General features: G+C 42.3%; 2 protein-coding genes across 3 annotated transcripts in view; one reads left to right on the forward strand and one right to left on the reverse strand.

Moving 5' to 3' along the window:
* The window catches only part of LOC306856321 (uncharacterized protein), a 1000538-nt gene that overhangs the window by 862039 nt on the left and 116482 nt on the right, over positions 1–22017 (forward strand). The window lies entirely within an intron of this gene.
* On the reverse strand, positions 14543–19855 carry LOC306845868 (chymotrypsinogen A-like). 2 transcript variants are annotated; one of them, XM_079378857.1, is made up of 6 exons: positions 19540–19855; positions 18675–18695; positions 18139–18304; positions 17784–18055; positions 17522–17667; positions 14543–16604 (listed from the first exon to the last, which is right to left on the reverse strand). In XM_079378857.1, exons 1-6 carry the CDS (start codon positions 19592–19594, stop codon positions 16326–16328), a joined length of 939 nt encoding a protein of 312 aa, XP_079234983.1. In that variant the 5' UTR covers positions 19595–19855; the 3' UTR covers positions 14543–16325. The 2 variants fall into 2 exon arrangements, 1 of the variants encoding a protein (XP_079234983.1); XR_013782018.1 differs by having other exon boundaries at positions 15566–16707; positions 16783–17667; positions 19540–19644.

The raw sequence follows: 22017 nt of genomic DNA on the forward strand, positions 1-22017 counted from the left end.
CTCACTTCACCTCCAGTCGTTGTTCCTCAGTAATGTTCCCCTCTGCTGCAAACTTTGTGCATCAAGACGAGTCATGACATTTTTTTTTCATGCATTTTTTAGAAAATCTGGCAGTTGCTGGAGCTGCTATACAGTCGTCAACATCTGCGGACTGGTTTGCTGAAAAGGCCATTGATCAAGGTCTCCAGGAGTTGTATACGGGATGCTCCTCAACCCTTAATAAGACTAACCCGTGGTGGAGGCTGGATCTGCGTGATGTCTACCGAGTTAGTAAAGTGGTCGTCACTAATAGAAAAGACTGCTGTGCAGAACAAATAAATGGAGCGGAGATTCGCATCGGAAACTCTTTGGAGAACAACGGCACCAACAATCCCATGTGAGAAACTTGAGGTTGAAAGAGCGTGAGACGTCAAGTACAAATGTGAAGGATTAATACAGATATGACAGTATTTTTATATCCTTCATGTGTTTCTCTGTCTGTAGATGTGCTGTTATTCCAGCTATTCCAGCAGGTGGGTCCTACAGCTACTCATGTGATGGATTGGATGGACGTTACGTGATTATTCACATTCCTGGAGACTGGAAGATTCTTGCTCTTTGTGAGGTTGAAGTCTACGGGTACTTGGCAGGTTGTAGAGCATTATATTCAATATTCTACATTAATATATAATTCATGTATTATCATGCCATACTTGAAACATACTGTAAAGGAACACAAAATCATAATTTTCACAATTCGGTTTGGTGAGGGTAGTTGATGCAGTAATAACTCACTTCACCTCCAGTCGTTGTTCCTCAGTAATCTTCCCCTCTGCTGCAAACTTTGTGCATCAAGACGAGTCGTGACTTTTTTTTTTTATCCATTTTTTTAGAAAATCTGGCAGTTGCTGGAGCTGCTATACAGTCGTCAACATCTGCGGACTGGTTTGCTGAAAAGGCCATTGATCGAGGTCTCCAGCAGTTCTATACGGGATGCTCCTCAACCCTTAATGAGACTAACCCATGGTGGAGGCTGGATCTGCGTGATGTCTACCGAGTTAGTATAGTGGTTGTCACTAATAGAAAAGACTGCTGTGCTGAACGAATAAATGGAGCGGAGATTCGCATCGGAAACTCTTTGGAGAACAACGGCATCAACAATCCCATGTGAGAAACTTGAGGTTGAAAGAGCGTGAGATGTCAAGTACAAATGTGAAGGATTAATACAGATATGACAGTATTTTTATATCCTTCATGTGTTTCTCTGTCTGTAGATGTGCTGTTATTCCAGCTATTCCAGCAGGTGAGTCCTACAACTACTCATGTTATGGGATGGAGGGACGTTACGTGAATCTGATCATTCCTGGAGACAAGAAGATCCTCACTCTGTGTGAGGTGAAGGTCTATGGAGAAGGTATACATCAGTAATATTGGTTTATAATATATCAGATAATAATTTCTTCACCTTATAAATTTTTGTCAATATGACGCAGTGAGGAGCTTGGAAAGGTTTTAATAAATTCAAGCTCATTTGTAGGGTGCAATCTATATTTTTATGAATTTAGATATATATGAATATATTTTTCTAGGTCCCTGTTTAAAAAGATCATTTGTAAAACTGCTGTTTCACTCCAGCAATGATTTGACCGACTCTACAATGAGAGAAAACGTTCTGAAACAGGTGAGAAAAAAAAGTAACAAGTGATGAGAAAACAAACACTTATTGCATTGTTAAATATTATGACCTGAATTTGTTAAAAACTAAATCAGCTGTTGTTCTCCTGCAGTGCAGTTGCATGAGCAAAGAGAGAACCGGTATATATTATGACACGAAGGTTTACGACAGGAGTGCAGATCACCTATTGATTATTCAGTCAAACTATTTACAGCATCAACAAATTTACAATATTCTCACATTTTAAAGAGACATGATTTTACAAAAGTACTGTTTGGGACATGACACGAGAAAAGAGGAGAGGAAGATTTGAATGTCTTCATATTCTGATCTAATTAGTTTAGTATGAATGTTATTTCCAGTTGGGATCTGCTCTGGCTGATAGAGGATTCACAGATGTGACACTGAGGTGGTCTCAAACCCCTAAACAGGAAGTGATGCGGAAAGTGGACACTGACAAACGTGAGTGTGTTCTCACAGCTGTACAATAACTTATGACATATGCTGCACAAATAGCAATGATTATAAAATGATGATATGTAATAGCAAAAATGTTTCATTTACAGGTCGCTGTGATACAAGAAAATAATGCCCTGTAAAAATGTATATAAATGCTTTTTGTGTGCTGATTGACAAATTTCTAAAGAGTTTATTCAACGCACATAAATATAGCCTAATTTATATTCACGTGGATTTTTTTCTTCTTGCGAAACTTGTGGTAATATTTAAAGTCCAGTCAAATCAAATTAATGTTATATATGGGTTAAAATACATGCTTTTGAGATATATATTATAAATAAAATATAGCGTAGCCTATACCACCATTTAAAAAAGATCAGTAAGATTTAATGGTTTTGAAACAAATCCTTTCTGCAGTAAGTTTGCATTTATTTGACAGAAAATACAGTAAAAATAATCAATCGAAAATTTGAAATAACTTTCTATTTGAATATATTTTGAAATGTGTTTTCCTCTCATGCTAAAGCTCTATTACTCCAGCTTTCAGTGCACTAATATAATCACTATTTTGAAAACGAGAAGCATATGTTTCCCATATTTCTCCAACCCCAATTCCAGAAAAGTACAAGACAATCAAGAAAATGTGTTCATTCTCTTTAACCTTAACAAAACATTATGCTACATATTATTTAGTTTGGTTGTCTAATTTCCTTTCAGGTTCTGACAAAATGTTTTATTTAATGTTATAAATTAGTCTATTTAAAAATACATATAACTTCCTATTCCAAAATCTGCACAATTTATAAGATTTAATCTGCACAGTAAAGATTTTTATAAATTATTTTAAATCCGACACTTTTTAGAGTTACAGTTAAAGAAGGTAATATACAGCTTGATCTTATTGAAATAGAAAAACATATTTTTTCTTCATTTACTCTAAAAAGAAGCTCTCTGAATTATATACAGTGCTGTTTAATGTTGGTCCTTCATCCTTTGACTCTTTAAGGGTGATATGGGAAAAGAACATAGAGTCTAGTTTTAGAAATGAGGAGTGGCTATCTGTCTGTTCAAATATCTTCCCAAAGTGCTTCAATTTCGGTTCATGAACAAAATTATATATATTTTCTTATCTAACCCCAGTTCGCCTCCATAGAATATCTCCCAATTAATCTCAGTTATGCTTTAAATGTAAGGTAGACATTGGCACAGTGATGCATGTATTTTGGGATTGTGACAAAATCAAAATGTACTGGAAAGAGATTCACTAAATTATTCAAAAGATTATTGGAAAGACTTTTGTAATGTCCCCAAATGTACACCTTCTGCACTGAACAGTGGATCTGTCTCTGGACTGTGACAGAATCTGTACTCAATTTCTGTATATATCTGGCCAAAAAATGTACTATTATTATGGTCAACTGCTCAGATACCTTCAATCAATATGAGTCAGGCGACAACTCTTTTACCATTGGAAAAATCAACTTATGATTTACATCAAAGATCTGTGTTCTGGTGCATTTGGTCCTCTCTCGGGAACTTTCTTGAGGATACTCAGGGACTATGTCTTTCTGCTTTTGGTTTATCATTTTCTTTTATTTCTGTCTTTGCTCTTATGCATCTGTATGTCTAATATGTACTAGCTGTACATGTTGTTATGAGATACCAGTCCCACTGTTGTTTTATTGGAAAATTTAATTAAAATAAAAAAAGTATTCATTTAAATAAATTCATTATGTAAAAAATAATTTGAAATAAATGAATAAAGACTTCCTCCAGAGTTTTTGAATTAATCTCTTGAATGAATAATTAAGACATCAAATACATTCAATCACTGGTCACCACCTTCTGGCATAATGTAACATATACAGTCTTTATTTGAAGCGTAACATTAGTTACAAAGGTCAGTTCCTAATTTTGACTGCGGCTATACCCGGACTATAAACTTTTATCTTAATACTTTTGTTATTATTTAATGTTTGCAACACAGATATGTAGCTGTAACAATTCAGTCCACTGAAGGCAAGTGTAGTGAGAACCCAAGTGCAGTTTATTTACAAAGTGATCCAAGATACAAACATAATCCAAACAGATGAAGACTTGACTTGAAACACACATGATTTGAAACAGACTTGACGTGGCATGAACAGACTTGACTCACCGACAGCGGGTTACAGCATCAATACATGACAAGAGACAAAGGCAACAAAAGGGCTACTTATACCAAACAATATAGGCCACATGACAAGAACCAACCAATGAGGAACAAGACACATGACTAAGAAAACCAATGAGCAGACAGACACCTGACAAGACAATAACCAATGAGAACATGACGCAGACTAAGGGAGTACATGGCAAGAACAGGAAACAAATAAAAAAATAAAAGACATGAAAACCTTAACCAGAAACAAAACTGAAACCCCACGCTACAGTAGCCTACTGTGTAGCCTGCTTGAGAAGATGTTTCAACATAAAGCTTTCATGATGAGTGCTGCTCTCTCTGGATCAGCGGCTGCGCGAAAGCAGGTTTAAATACTCCGATCCGATATGATTTCAAAGGTTCAATAGACAGAATCATCGTCATTAAGAAATAAGATTGTGTGTGTTAGAATCGAGATCGCAATATTTTAATGATTGATCACGCATACATATGAGCCTATAGCGTATGTATTTTTGTATGTTATATTTGTACCAGACCTCAAAAGTGCCCTCCACTTCCACGATCCATGGTCCACTTTATCCAGCACAGTTTGGTCTCTGTGATTCAGCAAATACTAAAAGTAGCCTAATGTTAGTGTAATCTATTTATTACGCACATCATAAACCTGTCTTTTTAGGCAAGTACCAGATATATATAGTGTACAAGTACCAGATATGGGTGTCATGTTGTAAAATATTTTACTACTACTAATTATTTAATTTAATTTCCACAGTTATTCAAACAGCGAATTAATTATGTACCTAAAGCGAGCAAAGAACATTTACATGATCACATTGTCACTGACTACAGTCTAGCGTGAGTTTAAGCACTCTCCAAAAACGTCTTGGTTACTGATGTAACCCTCGTTCCCTGAAGGAGGGAACGGGAGACGTAACGTCGACGTGACGACGTAATTGGGATCACTTCAGAGAGCCCTATCCACTTCAAGTATCTACAGAACAAGCCAATGAACGTTGGCGTGCGTGAACGCGTCACGCGCCCCCGCCCCGCGGGTATAAACAGGAAGCGGGCACACGCACACCTTGTTTTTCGCTGAGGAGCCGAGATTGTGACGGCCATGCAGCGATGGCCAGCAACAGTGGCGACGGGACGTTACGTCTCCCGTTTCCTCCTTCAGGGAACGAGGGTTACATCAGTAACCGAGACGCTCCCTTTCAGTCGCTCACGTTCGACGTAACGTCGACGTGACGACGTAATTGGGATCCCATGGAAAACGCCACGGTTGCTGCCACATCCAGCGCCCTACGCAAGACTCTCAGCCCCCCAACTGCTGGGGCGGAAGACCTGCGTAGAGGGAGCTCCACTGCTGTTCCATTACACCCCACACAGTGAACTCTTAATAACACTGGGAAAGCGTACCTTTCCAGGGAAAAGGACGCTGCGGAGCCACATCCTGCCCAAAGGGAGGTAACATGTGGAGAGTACACACATGGACTGGCCGAGGGGGCAGTGCAACATATGGAATGTCACTGGGGTGGCTCCACCCGAAGGGGGGGGGGAGACACACCGGACAGTGACGGCAGAGGAGGCTCTGCCAAGGGAAGACACGGGCTCACCGCAGGGAGCTGGTCGTGGAGGAATACACATATGGGATCGCCGCAGGGAACGCACATATGGAACCCGGCCTAGCCCAAGTTACACAAGCATACGAGCACTAGGCCTGGCGCCGGACGCTCCGCAACGTCCGACTGCCGAAGGGGTGCGGAGGAACTCACAGGGTTCGCCAAGTGGGGAACTCGACTGGAGTAAAAAGCGCACGTATCCATTCCTAGGAAGGGAGTGGCGCAGCAAGCCGACACTAAGCGGGAGCTTCGATGTACCGGCTAGAAGAAGCGAGCACACAGGAAGAAACCGGCTCAACACGTAAGCTATAAAACTTAGCGAACGTGTTAGGTGTCGTCCAGCCCGCAGCTCTACAGATGTCTGTCAGAGAGGCGCCGCGTGCCAGCGCCCAGGAAGAAGCGACACCCCTAGTGGAGTGGGCTTTCAACCCAGGCGGGCAGGGCACGCCTTGGACTTCGTAAGCCAAGGCGATGGCATCCACTATCCAGTGGGCCATCCTCTGCTTGGAGACAGCCTTCCCTTTCTGCTGGCCTCCGTAACAGACGAAGAGCTGCTCTGAGGTCCTGAGGCTTTGCGTTCTGTCCACGTACAGACGCAGAGCGCAAACGGGACAGAGAAAAGCCAGGGCTGGATCTGCCTCCTCCGAAGGCAGCGCTTGCAGGTTCACTACCTGGTCCCGGAAGGGAGTGGTAGGAACCTTGGGCACGTATCCGGGCCGGGGTCTCAGGATGACGTGAGAGTTACCCAGGCCGAATTCTAGGCACGATTCGTCGACCGAAAATGCATGCAGGTCCCCTACCCTCTTGTTAGAGGCCAATGCAACCAGGAGTACTGTCTTACAGGACAGAATTTTTAACTCAGCTGACTGCAGAGGCTCAAAGGGTGGTCTCTGAAGTGCCGAAAGGACCAGAGACAAATCCCAAGAGGGTATAGAGAGTGGGCGAGGAGGATTCAGTCTCCTCGCTCCCCTCAGGAACCTGACGATCAGGTCGTGTTTCCCAAGAGACTTACCATCAACCGCATCGTGATGTGCAGCAATAGCGGCAACATACACTTTAAGGGTGGAGGGAGACAGCCTTCGCTCCAGCCCATCTTGCAGGAAGGAAAGCACGGCTCTGATCGAGCAAGATCGGGGGTTCTCCTCGTGAGAGGAGCACCAGTCAACGAACAGGTTCCACTTCAACGTATAGAGGCGCCTCGTAGAGGGGGCTCTAGCGGACGTGATGGTGTCAACTACCGCAGGGGGTAGGTCACCTAGAACCTCCGCGTCCCGTCCAGGGACCAGACATGGAGTTTCCAGAGGTCTGGGCGCGGGTGCCACAGGGTGCCCCGTCTCTGAGAGAGCAGGTCTTCCCTCAGAGGAATGGGCCAGGGAGGGGTTGTCGCGAGGAGCACTAGTTCCAGGAACCAGGTCCGGTTGGGCCAAAACGGCGCAACTATCAAGACCTGCTCCTCGTCCTCCCTGACTTTGCACAAGGCCTGTGCAAGAAGGCTCACTGGGGGGAACGCATACTTGCGTAGGCCCCGGGGCCAGCTGTGTGCCAGAGCATCCGTGCCGAGGGTCCCCTCGGTCAGAGAATAGAACAACTGGCAATGAGACGTGTCCGGGGTGGCAAACAGATCTACCTGTGCGGTCCCGAAGCGCCTGAACATCAGCTGGACCACCTGGGGATGGAGTCGCCATTCTCCCGGTAGCACCTGCTGCCGTGAGAGCTCGTCGGCTGCACGGTTGAGCAGGCCCAGAATAAAAACGGCACGAAGCGACCTCAGATGCTTCTGACTCCAGAGGAGGAGATGGCGGACGAGTTGTGACATGCGGCGGGAGCGTAGACCACCTTGGCGGTTGATGTACGCAACGGTCGCAGTGCTGTCCGAACGGACTAGTACATGCTTGCCTAGTAGCAGCGGTTTGAAGCGGCTCAGCGCAAGACGTACTGCTAACAACTCGAGGCAGTTGATGTGCCAATGCAGTTGAGGTCCCGTCCACAGACCTGAAGCTGCATGCCCGTCGAACGTGGCCCCCCAGCCGGCATCCGTGGAGACCACAGAGTGCCTGGACACTTGTTCCAGGGGAACACCTACCCGCAGGAACGAAGGGTCCGACCACAAGCTGAGAGTTTGGCGACAGTGCGGAGTCACTTGAACCCGGCACGAGCCGCTCTGCCACGCCCATCTCGGGACTCGATCGTGGAGCCAGTGTTGGAGCGGCCTCATATGAAGCAATCCGAGCGGCGTAACCGCGGCTACAGATGCCATATGCCCCAGGATCCTCTGAAAGAGTTTCAGTGGTGCCGCTGTTCTGCGTCTGAGCGTGCTCACGCAGCTCAACACTGACTGGACACGGGCCTCGGTGAGGCGCGCTGTCATGTTGACCGAGTCCAACTCCATACCGAGAAAAGAGATCCTCTGCCCGGGGGTGAGTTTGCTCTTTTCCCAGTTGACCCGAAGCCCTAGGTGGCTGAGGTGGCTGAGCACCATGTCCCTGTGTTCGCACAACTGCTCTCTCGACTGGGCTAGAATAAGCCAGTCGTCGAGGTAGTTGAGAATGCGAACACCCCGCTCGCACATGAGAGCAGGGCCAGCCCGAAGGGTAAGACCTTGTACTGATATGCCCGTTCCTCGAACGCAAAACGAAGAAATGGTCTGTGTCGAGGGAGAATCGAGACATGAAAGTACGCGTCCTTCAGGTCGATCACTGCAAACCAATCCTGGGGACGGATGCATTTGAAAATGCGTTTCTGAGTAAGCATCTTGAACGGTAGCCTGTGAAGGGACCGATTCAGGACGCGCAGGTCCAAGATTGGCCGTAACCCACCACCTTTCTTGGGTACAATGAAGTACGGGCTGTAGAAGCCGGTCTTCATATCGGCTGGAGGGACCGGCTCGATTGCGTCCTTAGCCAGTAGGACTGCGATCTCTGCCCTGAGCACAGGGGCACTGTCTGCCAGAACACGGGTGAACAGAATGCCCCTGAAAGCAGGGGGGCGCCGGGCGAACTGAATCGCATAGCCGAGTCTGATGGTACGGATGAGCCAGCGAGACGGGCTGGGAAGCGCTAACCACGCTCCCAGAGACCGAGCAAGCGGGACCAAGGGCACCACAGACGTACCCGGGGTGGGGCAGCGCGGCGGAATGCAGGGACCCGACTCGGACGGCACAGCGGCCCGAAGTGGGGTCTGAGTGTGTGGTGCAGCACATACCTGCTTCCGTCGAAGGGCAGAGAGAGTGTGCGGAGGCGTCAGTGCGTCCAGGACACGGCCACTGCTGCCCGCTGGCGATGAAAGAGGGGCTCGGGAGTGACAAGGCATGGTGGCGTCGTCGACTGCCAAGCGCGCCCTCTTGAGGCCCAGAGGTTTCAGAAATTGCTCTTTCTTTGAAAATGAGGGTACAAAAGGAAAAGGAAACAAAAGATTCTCCACCCGGCCCTCCACCGGGGGAAGGAGTGGCGCCTTCGCCATCTCCTGAAGAGCAACTTGATCGACCTCTGGGCCGTTTGCACCGTCGCTTGCCCCCTGGTTTGGCAGCGGCCTGGACGGGCGGGGTCGGCTTCCTCCGCGCTGAGGCCTGGGTGGCTTAGCGGGAGCGGAGGACGCCGCAGAAGGCTGACCTCGGCGACGAGTAGACGGAGGATCTGCGGCCGGCGGACGGGTGGAAGCAGCAGCGGTCCGCCGGGGCAGGATGTGCCGGATTGCCTCCGTCTGCTTCTGTGCGGCCGAGAACTGCTGGGCAAAGCTCTCGACCGCGTCGCCGAACAACCCAACCTGGGAAAGAGGGGCATCCAGGAACCGATATTTATCGGCGTCCCTCATATCCGCAGGTTGAGCCAAAGGTGTCGCTCCTGGACCACCAAGGTGGACATCGCCTGACCGACTGAACGTGCGGTTTCCTTCGTCGCCCGGAGGGCGAGGTCGGTTGCCACACGGAGCTCCCGAAGGAGCTCTGGGTCAGAACCACCCTCGTTCATGTCCATGAGCGCCTGGGCCTGGTGGACCTGCAAGAGCGCCATGGCATGGAGGGCGGAAGCAGCCTGTCCACAGGCTTTGTAAGCCCTCGCCGTTAGACCGGACGAGAACCTACAGGCCCTGGACGGGAGGCGCGGATTACCCCGCCCAGAGGAAGCGGACGCCGGACACAGTTGCATCGTGACGGCCCGCTCCACTGGAGGGATATCCACGTACCCCTCAGCTGCCCCGCCGTCGAGGGTGGCGAGGGGGGAGGAGCCACAAGAACGGCTTCGGGCACTATACGGTGCCTTCCACGTCCTAGAAAGCTCCTTATGCACCTCCGGAAAGAAAGTTACCGGGGCGACGCACTGAGAACCAGCACGGCCCGCCCCGAGAAACCAATCGTCCAACCGAGAAGGTTCGGGACGTGGTGGAGGGTTCCACACAAGCCCAACCTTCCGGGGAAAGCATAGCCGCCCATTCTGGATCCGGCTCGGACGCCACACGCCCCGAGGGGGGTAACGCAGCCGAGTCATCATCTCCAGAGGACTGAAGCTCCCCCTCCGATGCTGCGATCGACATCTGGTCGTCAGGAGGAGCCCCAAAGGAAACGGCCGGTCGTTCCGGAGAAGGACCAAGACGCTCGCTAAGGGACTCCAATGGCAGCAGCGCTTGTGAGGCATGAGGGGCCCGCGGAGGTTGACTCGACGGGGAAGCCCTCATGGTAATCCTCAGATCACCCTGGTCATGCACCGAAGTAGGTCTATACTGCGGGGCAGAATAAACACTAGATCGGGGCATAGGCGAGGGGACTGCACCTCCCTTGAGGTAAGCGAGTCTCGATCTAAGCGCTGAGATAGTCATATTCCCGCAATGGGAACAGGAACTATCCACAAAAGCCGCCTCAGCGTGTTGAATGCCCAAACACGAGAGGCAACTACTGTGGCCATCTGCTGGCGCCAGGGAACGACTGCATCCAGAAACGCACAAGCGGAATGACATCTTGAAAAAGACGCAGGTTCACGCTTGTGTTGCTCTTTTAGAGAAAACAAAAAAAGAAAATAACTCTTTCAGTGTTGAGGCACCCAGGGGTAGCCACGGTATGACTGAACACACAGGGAACGCCCACCAGACCGACACACACAGACAATAGTGCTGTGAGAACAGCAGTTGTGAGCTGCACTGCTCGCGGCCACCGCTGATCGCGCCGTCGCACCAACACCAAGGAGAGTCTTCTTCTTTAAGGCAGTCTTCTTGTAGAATGAAGCAAAGCTCGGCTCCGAAGTGAAAGACAAGGTGTGCGTGCGCCCGCTTCCTGTTTATACCCGCGGGGCGGGGGCGCGTGACGCGTTCACGCACGCCAACGTTCATTGGCTTGTTCTGTAGATACTCGAAGTGGATAGGGCTCTCTGAAGTGATCCCAATTACGTCGTCACGTCGACGTTACGTCGAACGTGAGCGACTGAAAGGGAACTCCCGTTATTATCAATAAAGCTGTCTACATTGTCAAACGAATCTCTTACTTCATACGTACATCTGCACTTTGTTATGAGAGAATTCGCGAGAGTGCAGAATTCAGTCGGAGTGCGCATACTGAACAAAAGCAATGCCTCATTTGAACACTTCTGATTGACCATTGCATTCATAAACTCAACAGAATCGTGCGTGATTGTTAAAATGTGCAACACAGTAAATATGATGTGATATAATCAGATCTAAATGTAATGCTGCAATCAACACTTTTAATTTCATTTTCACTTTGTTCGCGACAGTCCAATTTGGTGGCATTTTGCCTCAAGTCCCTGTTAATTTCAGACCCTGTGCCGGGGGAAGGCTATGAGATGCGTTCGGCCAGATCACTGAAAAGAGAGAACTGCCACTGCACACACACTCACACACACACACACACACACCACACACTCGATCGTCACAGTAAAAGGGTCTTATTCTCTTCTTTTAAATGAAATTAATATAAATAAATTATGTGATCACACACACGATATAAAACAAAGCAAAACATTTACACTAGTTTTAGGTGTCGCTAAAAATATAAAAACGTCTTAAATTTTTCCAGGAGCGGGAAAAAGAGTTTGTCATGAAAGAAAAAGTTAGGGGTCAATTGTAATGAGGAACCAGTGATGTCAAAATAAGTAAAGGGAAATCAATTATTTTAACAGGTCAAACCATAAGGGATATTGTGGACCCCGGCAAGTCCGGATATGTCAAATTTCCATGTTTTATGAAAGGCTTTCCATAGACATAATGATTTTAATACTGTCTCAACCCCTTTGATTTTTTACTGTACAAACTGTACACCTATCCATCACACAAACATTTCAGCATTTTTACATTTTAGTATGTGACTTAATTATGAGGGCTCAAGAAATTTCATCAAACCACATTTACGTTGTTATATCAGTGTAATACCCATGTCATTATACAAATTTGTGTCCTGATAAATCATATAAACAAGCACACACAGACAAACATTTCAAGCTTCAAAAGAGGCGTATCTCTATCTTAAAGAATATAGTAATAAAGAAACTATAGAATTATATATGACAGCATAGAAACAAACATGTTAATAAAGCCAACCAAATCATTTATCATACATTTTAAACATGTATTCAACATTTATTTAAAGCTTATTGAACTTAAAAACAAACACATCATTCTCTTCTTTGAAAGAAGATGGTAATAAATAAAAAGTGATTATATGTATATAACATACTGCATAAAAATAAACATTTACTATAGTTTTAGGTGTCAATAAGAGATGGGTGGAGTTACAGATGAGGGGTGCGTTTCCCAAAAGCAACTATCTTTACCAATAGAGCTCAATGGAACGTACCACCATAGTTAGCTAACGATGCTTTTGGGAAACGCACCCCAGATGAGCCTCTGCAGTCCATTACAGTGCATTTGTCGAGTTAGTCTGATAACCCAGCATAAATTTCGTCATAGTTTTTATCATCAGATATTAGTTTTAGCTTGTCAACGTCTCGTCTTAGTCGCAGAAAAAAGGTTTGTTGACGAATATTTTTCGCCATCGTCAATGAAATTAACACTGTTTGCTTGTATGTATTTATGTAGTCTTTGATAATATCTCAAATATATATCCAAATGCAAAACATAATGGAAATAATGTCGACGATGATTGGCTTGTAAGTTGCCCCATTAGTGGAATTGCCGCTGTAGTGGTAAGCCACTACTTGCTTCCATCTTGTTGTCAACCTTCACTCAGTGTTTAGAAAATGAAAGAATATTTTGATTAAATTACAAACACATATGGCATTCTATAAGGAGGTGGTGTACACCAAAGTGTGCGTTATCAAGTGAGCATTAATTTGGTAAGAGACACGATATAGGTGGGGTTACATTAACTAATAGTAGCGGCTCCATGATGCCCACAATTATATACAATACAGTATAATTACCCAATGATATGACTGCGAGAGAAAGTATTGAAATATGTATTTTCCTCCCATCTTGTATTTACGTAGCTATGCCTTCGTCGCGTAAATGCATAATACCTGGTTGCGATCCCAAATTCAATTCAGTTTAATTAAAAAAAAGCAGCTTTACAGGAAATTAAATTTCTACAATATATTTAGTAGTAGTTTATCAGTGGTGACTATGTCAAGATGATGTATATATGACAGAAACGTACGGTAAAAACCAGTTAATGACGTAATCAAACAGACGATGAACACTATTAACAGCAATGATTATATGTTGCAATCAAATTTTGAATCAAAATTTGGTAGTTCTGTGTTGTTTCAGGCTTGGCATCATCTACACTGCAAAAAATGCTTTTCTTACTTAGATTTTTTGTTTTGTTTCCAGTCAAAATATCTAAAAATTCTTAAATCAAGATGGATTTTCTAGACAAATAATTGTCTTGTTTTCAGAAAAAAATAGTCAAAATTAAGTGAGTTTTTGCTTGAAACAAGCAAAATAATCTGCCAATGGAGTAAGAAAAATAATTTTATGTCAAACAAGATTATTTTTCTTACCCCATTGGGAGATTATTTTGCTTGTAATTATATGAATAATTTCACTTAATATAATAAGATAATATAGGGCTGTTCCCAATCATATAAAATCAGTATATACAAAATCCACTGGAGCGGCATTCAGATGCATTTACGCAGTTCAGTGTAGCTGAAATAGAGCACGAATGCATTTACACGGCAAGCAAAATTATAACAGCAGAAATAATGTTGCGAGCACGGTATTTTAAAATATATATATTTTTTTAAATATACAAATATCAAATGTTGGAAAAATGCTGAGGCTACTATGAAAGTAAACCGCCAGTAGATGGCAGAAAGTGATCTTAATTAATAAATCATTGAAGCATGCCTTCAAACGATTCGTTCAGACGGCTGTCATTATGAATGGACCACTGAATCATTGACTCAAATGATTCAAAATTAAAAACCGTACACCGCAGTGTGTTGTTCAGACATGCGCGACTGTTCTGCTGAGATCTGTTTGGAACTATTTTCATTAACCAAATGGAGCAAAAACAGTCAACGTTGGCAATATATCCTTTCAATTAATTCAAATTCAAATATTGAACTGAAATGTATATTAACTACTCGTTTAACTCTTGTATAATTCAAATTTGCAATCGTGGTTTTCAGAGAACTTCACAGTCTAGCATAGCGCACATAGCAAGGATATTTTTTTGTTTTAATAAATAAATTAGACCGATATAAAACGAATAGAATAGCTAAATGCTAGTATTAATTGGTCAGGTGATGGCAAAAAAAGATGTGTTATAAGCCATGTGCTTCGGCCCTTGAGCCTCTAGCAAATACTATCCGTTCTGATCCCAATATACTGTATATGGACATAGCACAAAAAAAATACCTCAAGTAAAATCTCACTATATGCCGATAAGATCTTGTTTTTAAACCAAACCTCAGTCTACCATCCCATCCGTTCTAGAAACTACTGTATATCTCATTTTGGCAAATTTTTAGGGTACAGGAAAAGATATATACAAAAGATATTCAGTCATTATTTAAAGCTAATTTTCCCCTCTTGTGACCAAATTGCAAAATAGTATTCAGTTTTGGAGGTCGCTTCCTATTTCTTTGGTAGGAAGGGTTAGAGCCCTGCATTTCAGCCCAAGCCCGACGGGCCCCGACTTTTTTGGGCCGCTAGGGCCGGGTTTCGGGACAATTTTCACGTTAGTTCAGACGTGGGCCGGGCCTCGGGCCTGTTTTAGGCTTCTCCTTATTTTTATATTTTAGACATCCATCAATTAGTGATAAAAAAAATAAATAAATGGAAACAACACGAGACCGTACTGCAGCGACGGTCAAGAGCGGCTTTACTGTGTTTAGTGGTTAGTGTCCAGCAGCAACAGCAGAGTGCCTTCAGCGCAGCTGAACAGTTCTGCGTTCAAATGCACGCAATAGGCTAAAGCTTGAGTAGCAAGAGTAATTACCATGAATGTGTCAGGGGAAAATAGTTAGGAGATATTTGAACTATTTACTAATCAACTAGTGTTTTCTGAGTCTGACTCATTAGACATGCCTCTAGAGAGAAGTGCATCTTTATGGATCATGATTATAATGAAAGATTTTTGTTTCATTTCATTAAGTAGTAATTTAATGCATTCTATAGATATATTGATCATGTCTGTGAGGCATGTGTTTGCTGAGTTTCGGTTCATTTTTCTGAAGCGATCCTGTTCAAGACGAGACGTCAGAAAGCACATGATGTTTGTTTTCTTTATTTTATAAAAGCACAAAGTGTTGTTGATATTGTGAGTGCACACAAATAAAAGTAGACCCTTTACAGTTCCGAATGATGTATTACTCTTACCCTTTATGAGAAAATACGCACTGAAAAAAATGCAAGTGATTACTCTGGCGTCTCCATGTCCTGCAAAGCGCTTTAGCTTCCAACTCTCCGCACAAAATATTGGATACAGCGCACATTTATCTAGGTTTAACGTTTAAACTTTGTTATATGCTTGAACTGTTTTATATCAATTGATTTTATTTTAGGCAAGTCGTGTTGATTTGAGAAGGCTAAATTGATCAAGCATAGGGTAATTCTGATCGGCTGTCGGACACGGGACCTAAATTTGAGGCCCCTGCAGGGCTCTAGGAAGGGTTATAATTTATATTATAATTAATAATTTCTGATTTCAAAAGATCACCATCAAATCTGAGGTAGCTAAGTTGCTTTCCCTTTACCATTTCAGACCCTATATCAGTTATACCAGTTATTAAACATATAAACATACAAATAATCAGTATAGTTATAAAAAAATCAATCAAGCATCCTGAATCTCAGAGGGCACAAGAGAGCTGAACTTCATTAGTGCATGCTCTTATATATGTGAGTAAGAGTAGATTTTCAAGAATAGTACATTTTTAGAAAGATAAGAATAAATGACAAAAATAACAATATAACTGTGCTCTCCGTCAAAGAACCCTGAGAATAACTGTTCAAACAATCTTTAGGAAGAGAGATAGAAGGTGAAAGGAATGGCGGAGACCGTGAGAGACACTGAAAATAAAAGGAGGTTGAGCGAACTTCTGAATCCACTGTTGTGGTATTTGACAAATCCAGGTGGGTTGCTGCCTATGTTAGAGGTGATCCAGTCCTGGTACTGAGAAACTCTGGCGAACACACTGGGATATCTGGGGTCATCACATGGATCGATTCCAAAACTCACAATGCCAGACTGAATCCACAGGGAGCTGTTCCTATTGACCACTGGACCTCCAGAGTCTCCCTGTATTGACAAACATTCAGCATTTATATCTCTGACAATGTACAGCAAACAACTGTTAAAGAAGTAACTGTTAAGAAGCCAGTTACTTCATGGATCCAGGATACTATGCATCCTGATAAAGTTCCCTTGGCTTTTGGAATTAAAATAGCCCCACATCATCACATAGCCTTCACCATACCTAGAGATTGGCATGGTTTTATTTCAGTTAGCCTAATAGCTGGTTTGATTTGCATTGAGAGGTGATCTTATGGAAAGTACTCCATGCCAATCTCTAGGTATGGTGAAGGCTATGTGATGATGTGGGGCTATTTTAATTCCAAAAGCCAAGGGAACTTTATCAGGATGCATAGTATCCTGGATCCATGAAGTAACTGGCCTTTAAAAATAAAAATCTGCCTGCCTCTATGGGAATTTAACATAGGGGTGCCCAAACTTATGCACCCTGTATTTTAAGGAAGAACATTTATTTATTTACGATACATTATTCATTCACAAAGAAAATTGGTGTCCTTAAAGGTTGGCTTTTTCCCAATTTTTTTAATTAAGGCATTAAGTTCAATTTCCAAAAGATGATTTTTTATTCCTCTTTTTAGTCAACTTTAGCATGGGTGCCTAAACTTATGCATAGCATTGTACATCTTGGATAGCCTGAGGGTGAGTTCAATTTTCATTTTGGGTAAACTATCCCTTTAATTGTTCACTCTATCGATATACTATAGTCTGCACTGCAACTCTATGCTTTCCTCTGTAGATCAGGTGCAGTAAAAAGCAGTCATAGTATATAGGTTCATGATCAGTGTCGTTAAAAACTGGGCTTAAGCAACAAGATTGGAAGTGTAAAGTTTGCATGTGTCCAAAAACTGGCGACTAATGTTTTGTAATTGCTTTGGATTCAAATGCACGACTGGATGTCTTACCTGACATGAGTTTTTACCTCCCCCATTTAACACTCCAGCACAAATCATATTGCTTGTGATCGCTGTGACCGCTGCAAAAGCATTATAACAGTCATTGTTGCTCACGATTGGTATCTGCACCTCCTGCAGTATATCAGAAAGCGTGCCTGAGACACAGATCAGAGGACAAATTGTACGGCTATTAAAAAACATGTCTAGGTAAATTGTTGAGGTTCACACTATTGTTTGTATTCAGTTAACTGGCAAGCAAATCTTCACTCACCTCCATACTTTAGAAGTCCCCATCCAGTGATCCAGCTCTCCGTACCTCCACCAAATACACTACCGGCTGCAGCCAGACAAACTGGCCTAATATAATCAGAGAAAGTCACAGAAGAGGAGAGCTGGACCAGTGCTATGTCATTGTCAAACCTAAACAAGTAGTTATATTTTGGATGATTAATGATTCGACTCGCTGTCCTGGATGTCTCATTAGGGTTTAAGCCGAATTGACTCCGACGCCCGAAATACATCACAATGTCAGATGCACTGTTTCTGTAAATAGAGAAGGTCTGCTTTAATCCCACTATTATCAATCTAGTTATATCTTATGCTTTATTTAAGGCCTTTCAACATACTCTTGGAAGCAGTGAGCTGCAGACAAAACCCAGTCTTTATTGATTAGACTCCCACCACAGAAATGACCAGCAATGCGTAATTGAATGCTGACTTGCCATGGCCAAGCCCCTTCATTTGCATCCCCCCCTCCAACAATCTTGTTGTTGAGGGGGGCTCGACCACATACTGATGAGAGAAAGCAAAATGTGAGATTTCCTTCATAAAATGCTTCACAGACACAGAAGAGACATTCTGCATGCAATGCAAAAATGATTTTTACTTAGATTTTTTGCCATGTTTTAAAATGAGGAAAGATAGGCAAGAAAAATATTCTTGTATTGCCTTTGAATTAAGATTATTGCAATTTTTTTTCTTGTTTTAAGCAAAAAATTAACATTTTTTGATAATTTATCAGAAAACAACACTTAATATCTGTAGTCATTTTCCTTCTTAAGTAAATCCATGTTGATTCAAGAATGTTTAAATATTGAAAAAGGTACTAAGTCAATTTTCTGCAGTGTGGAACAAGACTTTTATGGTTATTATGACAACTTACCATCTAGCTGGCAGAGGGAACCTGTGTGGGTAGACAAAATGCAAAGTGAACAAGAATCCAGACAAAGCTGACACCACCACTGGCTCGCTATTGGCATGAAAACAGGATAATATCTTAACCTGAATAATGGTATTTATGGATTTTATGGTATTTCATAGTCATGAAATTAGGTTTAAATTAGACTTAATTAGGTCAGTTTCACATGCAGCATGTGTGTGTGAACACTCTTAAAAATAAAGGCTTCACGATGAAGAACCTTTTTGTCTAAATGGTTCCATAAAGAACCTTTAACATCTGAAAAACCTTTCTTTGTGGCGCAAGAAGGATCTCCAGGTTCTAAAAAGTTAAGAAAGAGATGGTTCTTTGACTGAATTGATTCTTTGTGGAACCAAAAATGGTTCTTCTATGGCATCGCTGTGAAGAACCTTTTGAAGCACCTGTATTTTTAAGAGCGAATTAGCAGTATAAACTAGTGTTTCTGCTGCAGAACAGAACTGCATCTCATATACAGGAAATACGTCTGGGTTACTATGGTTATGGTTAAGATTCTGTCAAATATGGAATGCTGGGTGCTTAAGTTTCAATGTGTCAAATGTTTTAAATATTCAAATCTTTTTGTGCATCATGCCATGGCTTTATTTTATTTCAGTTAAAAAATAATTATTAATACTGTCATATTTCAGAGATTTCATCATTTCAAATAATGACACTATTGTCGTTTAGATCAAGTTTGTTGCAATCGACCTATGAAAAATGTATCTTGCAATTTTTGGAATACGACATTTATTATTGAAATCTAAATATATTACAATTTTAAAATCATAATAGTCATGTTAAAACCTTTTTTCTTTTTAAAAGATTTTACCTGCTATGTTGAGAAGCATGGCTCCGGCAACACTCAAAGCTGTGTTAAACTTCATACTTCTGTTCTGGTCTGTGATCCGACTGCTGTTTCCACAACTCTCAGGTTCCTCATGAGATGTAAAGCAAGTACCGCCGCATTTATGAGAAGTTCTCTGCCCACCCCTATTACGTTTATCTCACAATCTTTTTTTTTTTTTGTCCTGCAGAAAACAAAAGAAAAATCAAAATGTCCTAATTCTGGCCATTTCAGACCTGCACGCACTTTTACAATTCTTACAGGAAACTTGCCTTTATGTGGCCAAACATGTACAATGAAAACTATTCATGCTTAAAATTGCTGAACATGTCAGTGTTCAAAGATTTCTGGTCACACAACAGGTAAAACCAGACCGCTTTCTGCAATAACAGCGGTTTCCTGTAAGCCACATTATATCGAGAACGACACCCTTTAGGCTATACATGTATATTCTGGGAAAAAAATAAGTGAAAACACATTGTCCAATTTACTAAAAACTGTGCTTCACTTCTAAACTTGATTTCTTTGCTTTTGATTACTGTAACTCTGCTAGATTCAATTATGTAGGATGAATATGAACCAGTCATGTAAGCTATAAATGATTTTTGCTGTTGTCATTACTGAAACTGCAAAGACGATATAGATCCTAAATAGTCTTAATAATATCTATATGTAAACCCAAACTAAGACAGGCAAGCAAACATAGACAACACCAGATGAAAAACCAGAATTCAACTGGGAGAGTAAATGGACAGGAACTAATGAGCTAATTAACAAGACACAGGTGAATGGAATAATGAATCAAACACGCTGAGAAATTGTTTTCATCTGTTTTATATGAAGCACTGAAAAGTGATCCTTTACTCATTGTGGACATTACTTTGTTGCATGTGTAAGACGTGCATCTTTAAGGAGCCTACGTGACTAGAGAAAGCGAAAGATGTGTGCAAGAATGAGTGATGAGCACTTAACTCACAAACAGGCATATGCAATGTATGCAGATCTGGGATTAATAGGTCCCCAGAGAGGGTTAAATAAAGGTTATTTTAAAGATTAGACCGGCAAATTCCATCATTTAATCAGTGTGGAAAGTAAGATGTCAAAGATGCTCATTGGTTGGTAACTGATAAGGTAACTGTATAAAGATTGATCAAGTCTAGAGATGGGTCGACTTGCACCTCAGGCTTTTTTTGTAAATAAAGTCTTATTTTAGTTTGATTTCTGGTTTTGTATGTTGGTTAAGGGTTGGTGTCTTCTCTTCTCAGGTGTTCGGTCATCTCAAATCTTCATAAGTGACTGGATTCAGACTGAAGCTTGTGTAATCTCGAGAATAATTAGCATATTTATTTCAATTAAAGATTTCATCCAGTATATTCACACATATATGATGGAGACATAAAAAATGTACTGCATTGAAGCAATAGTTTATGCAATGTAATGAATAACCAAATTTACATAACAACTGACCTGAAAAAAACTAAACAAACAAGTCTTTAGAAATGGTACAGACACCGAATCTATGCACTGACCTGCTTATGAGACAGTTAGTGGCTTATCGACAGAGAATGCACTTTTCAGAGAAAAGACCTGCATGCACTTTGAACTTGTCAGACTTGTATGTTTTCATAATTCTGGTCTACACACCTGTACTTTGTTAAAATGTATGTACTGTGAGCACTATTCATACTTAAAATACCAGAACGATCAGTCAATTTGAAAGAGTGTTGGGCCGGGGGGGATTGGTGGGGCTGGGGGCTGCAGAGCCATTTTGAAGAATGTAACAAGAATTAGGAAACGAATGCTCGCTGAGATTTTCTGCAATAACAGCAGTTTCCAGTAAGTCACATTGTATCGAGAACGATACCCTCTAGGATAGGTGTATATTTTGCTCATACTGGGGGGAAAAAAGAGAAAACAGATTTACTCACATTATTTACTGTCCAATTTATTATTATTTGTGATCTACACAACAAAACTGTGCTTCTTTTTTTGATTACTGTAACTCTCTAAAGTTTTCAGTCTGCTAGATTAAAATAATGTAGGATGAATATGAATATGAACCATTTTTTTAATATCCACTGTATTTATTTTTATCTGGTTCTAATGTGTTGTGGTGCAGAAACGTGTTTCTACATTAGTTTCTGTTATTTACAATAGTGTTCACATAATACATTTATATGTTGATGGTTTATTGTGCTTGTCAACATCTCATGCATTTTAAAACGGCTTTTTGACCTAGTGTTGCATTAACAATAAAGCATGTACAATGACATTTTCATAAATGTGGTAAGGTTTAATGGTTAGAGGTGTAAAACACATGATGCAACTACTTACAAATATTGCAAATGATGTGTGCAAATATGTTGTAGGCAGAAACAGACCATATAATGTCATGATCACCAGCTGGAGTACCCATAAGCTCCAACAGAGGGAACTCCATCCCAGACTTCTGACACTCAGTCA

Source organism: Barbus barbus, assembly GCF_936440315.1.
Source record: "Barbus barbus genome assembly, chromosome: 3".
NCBI classification, from domain to species: domain Eukaryota; kingdom Metazoa; phylum Chordata; class Actinopteri; order Cypriniformes; family Cyprinidae; genus Barbus; species Barbus barbus.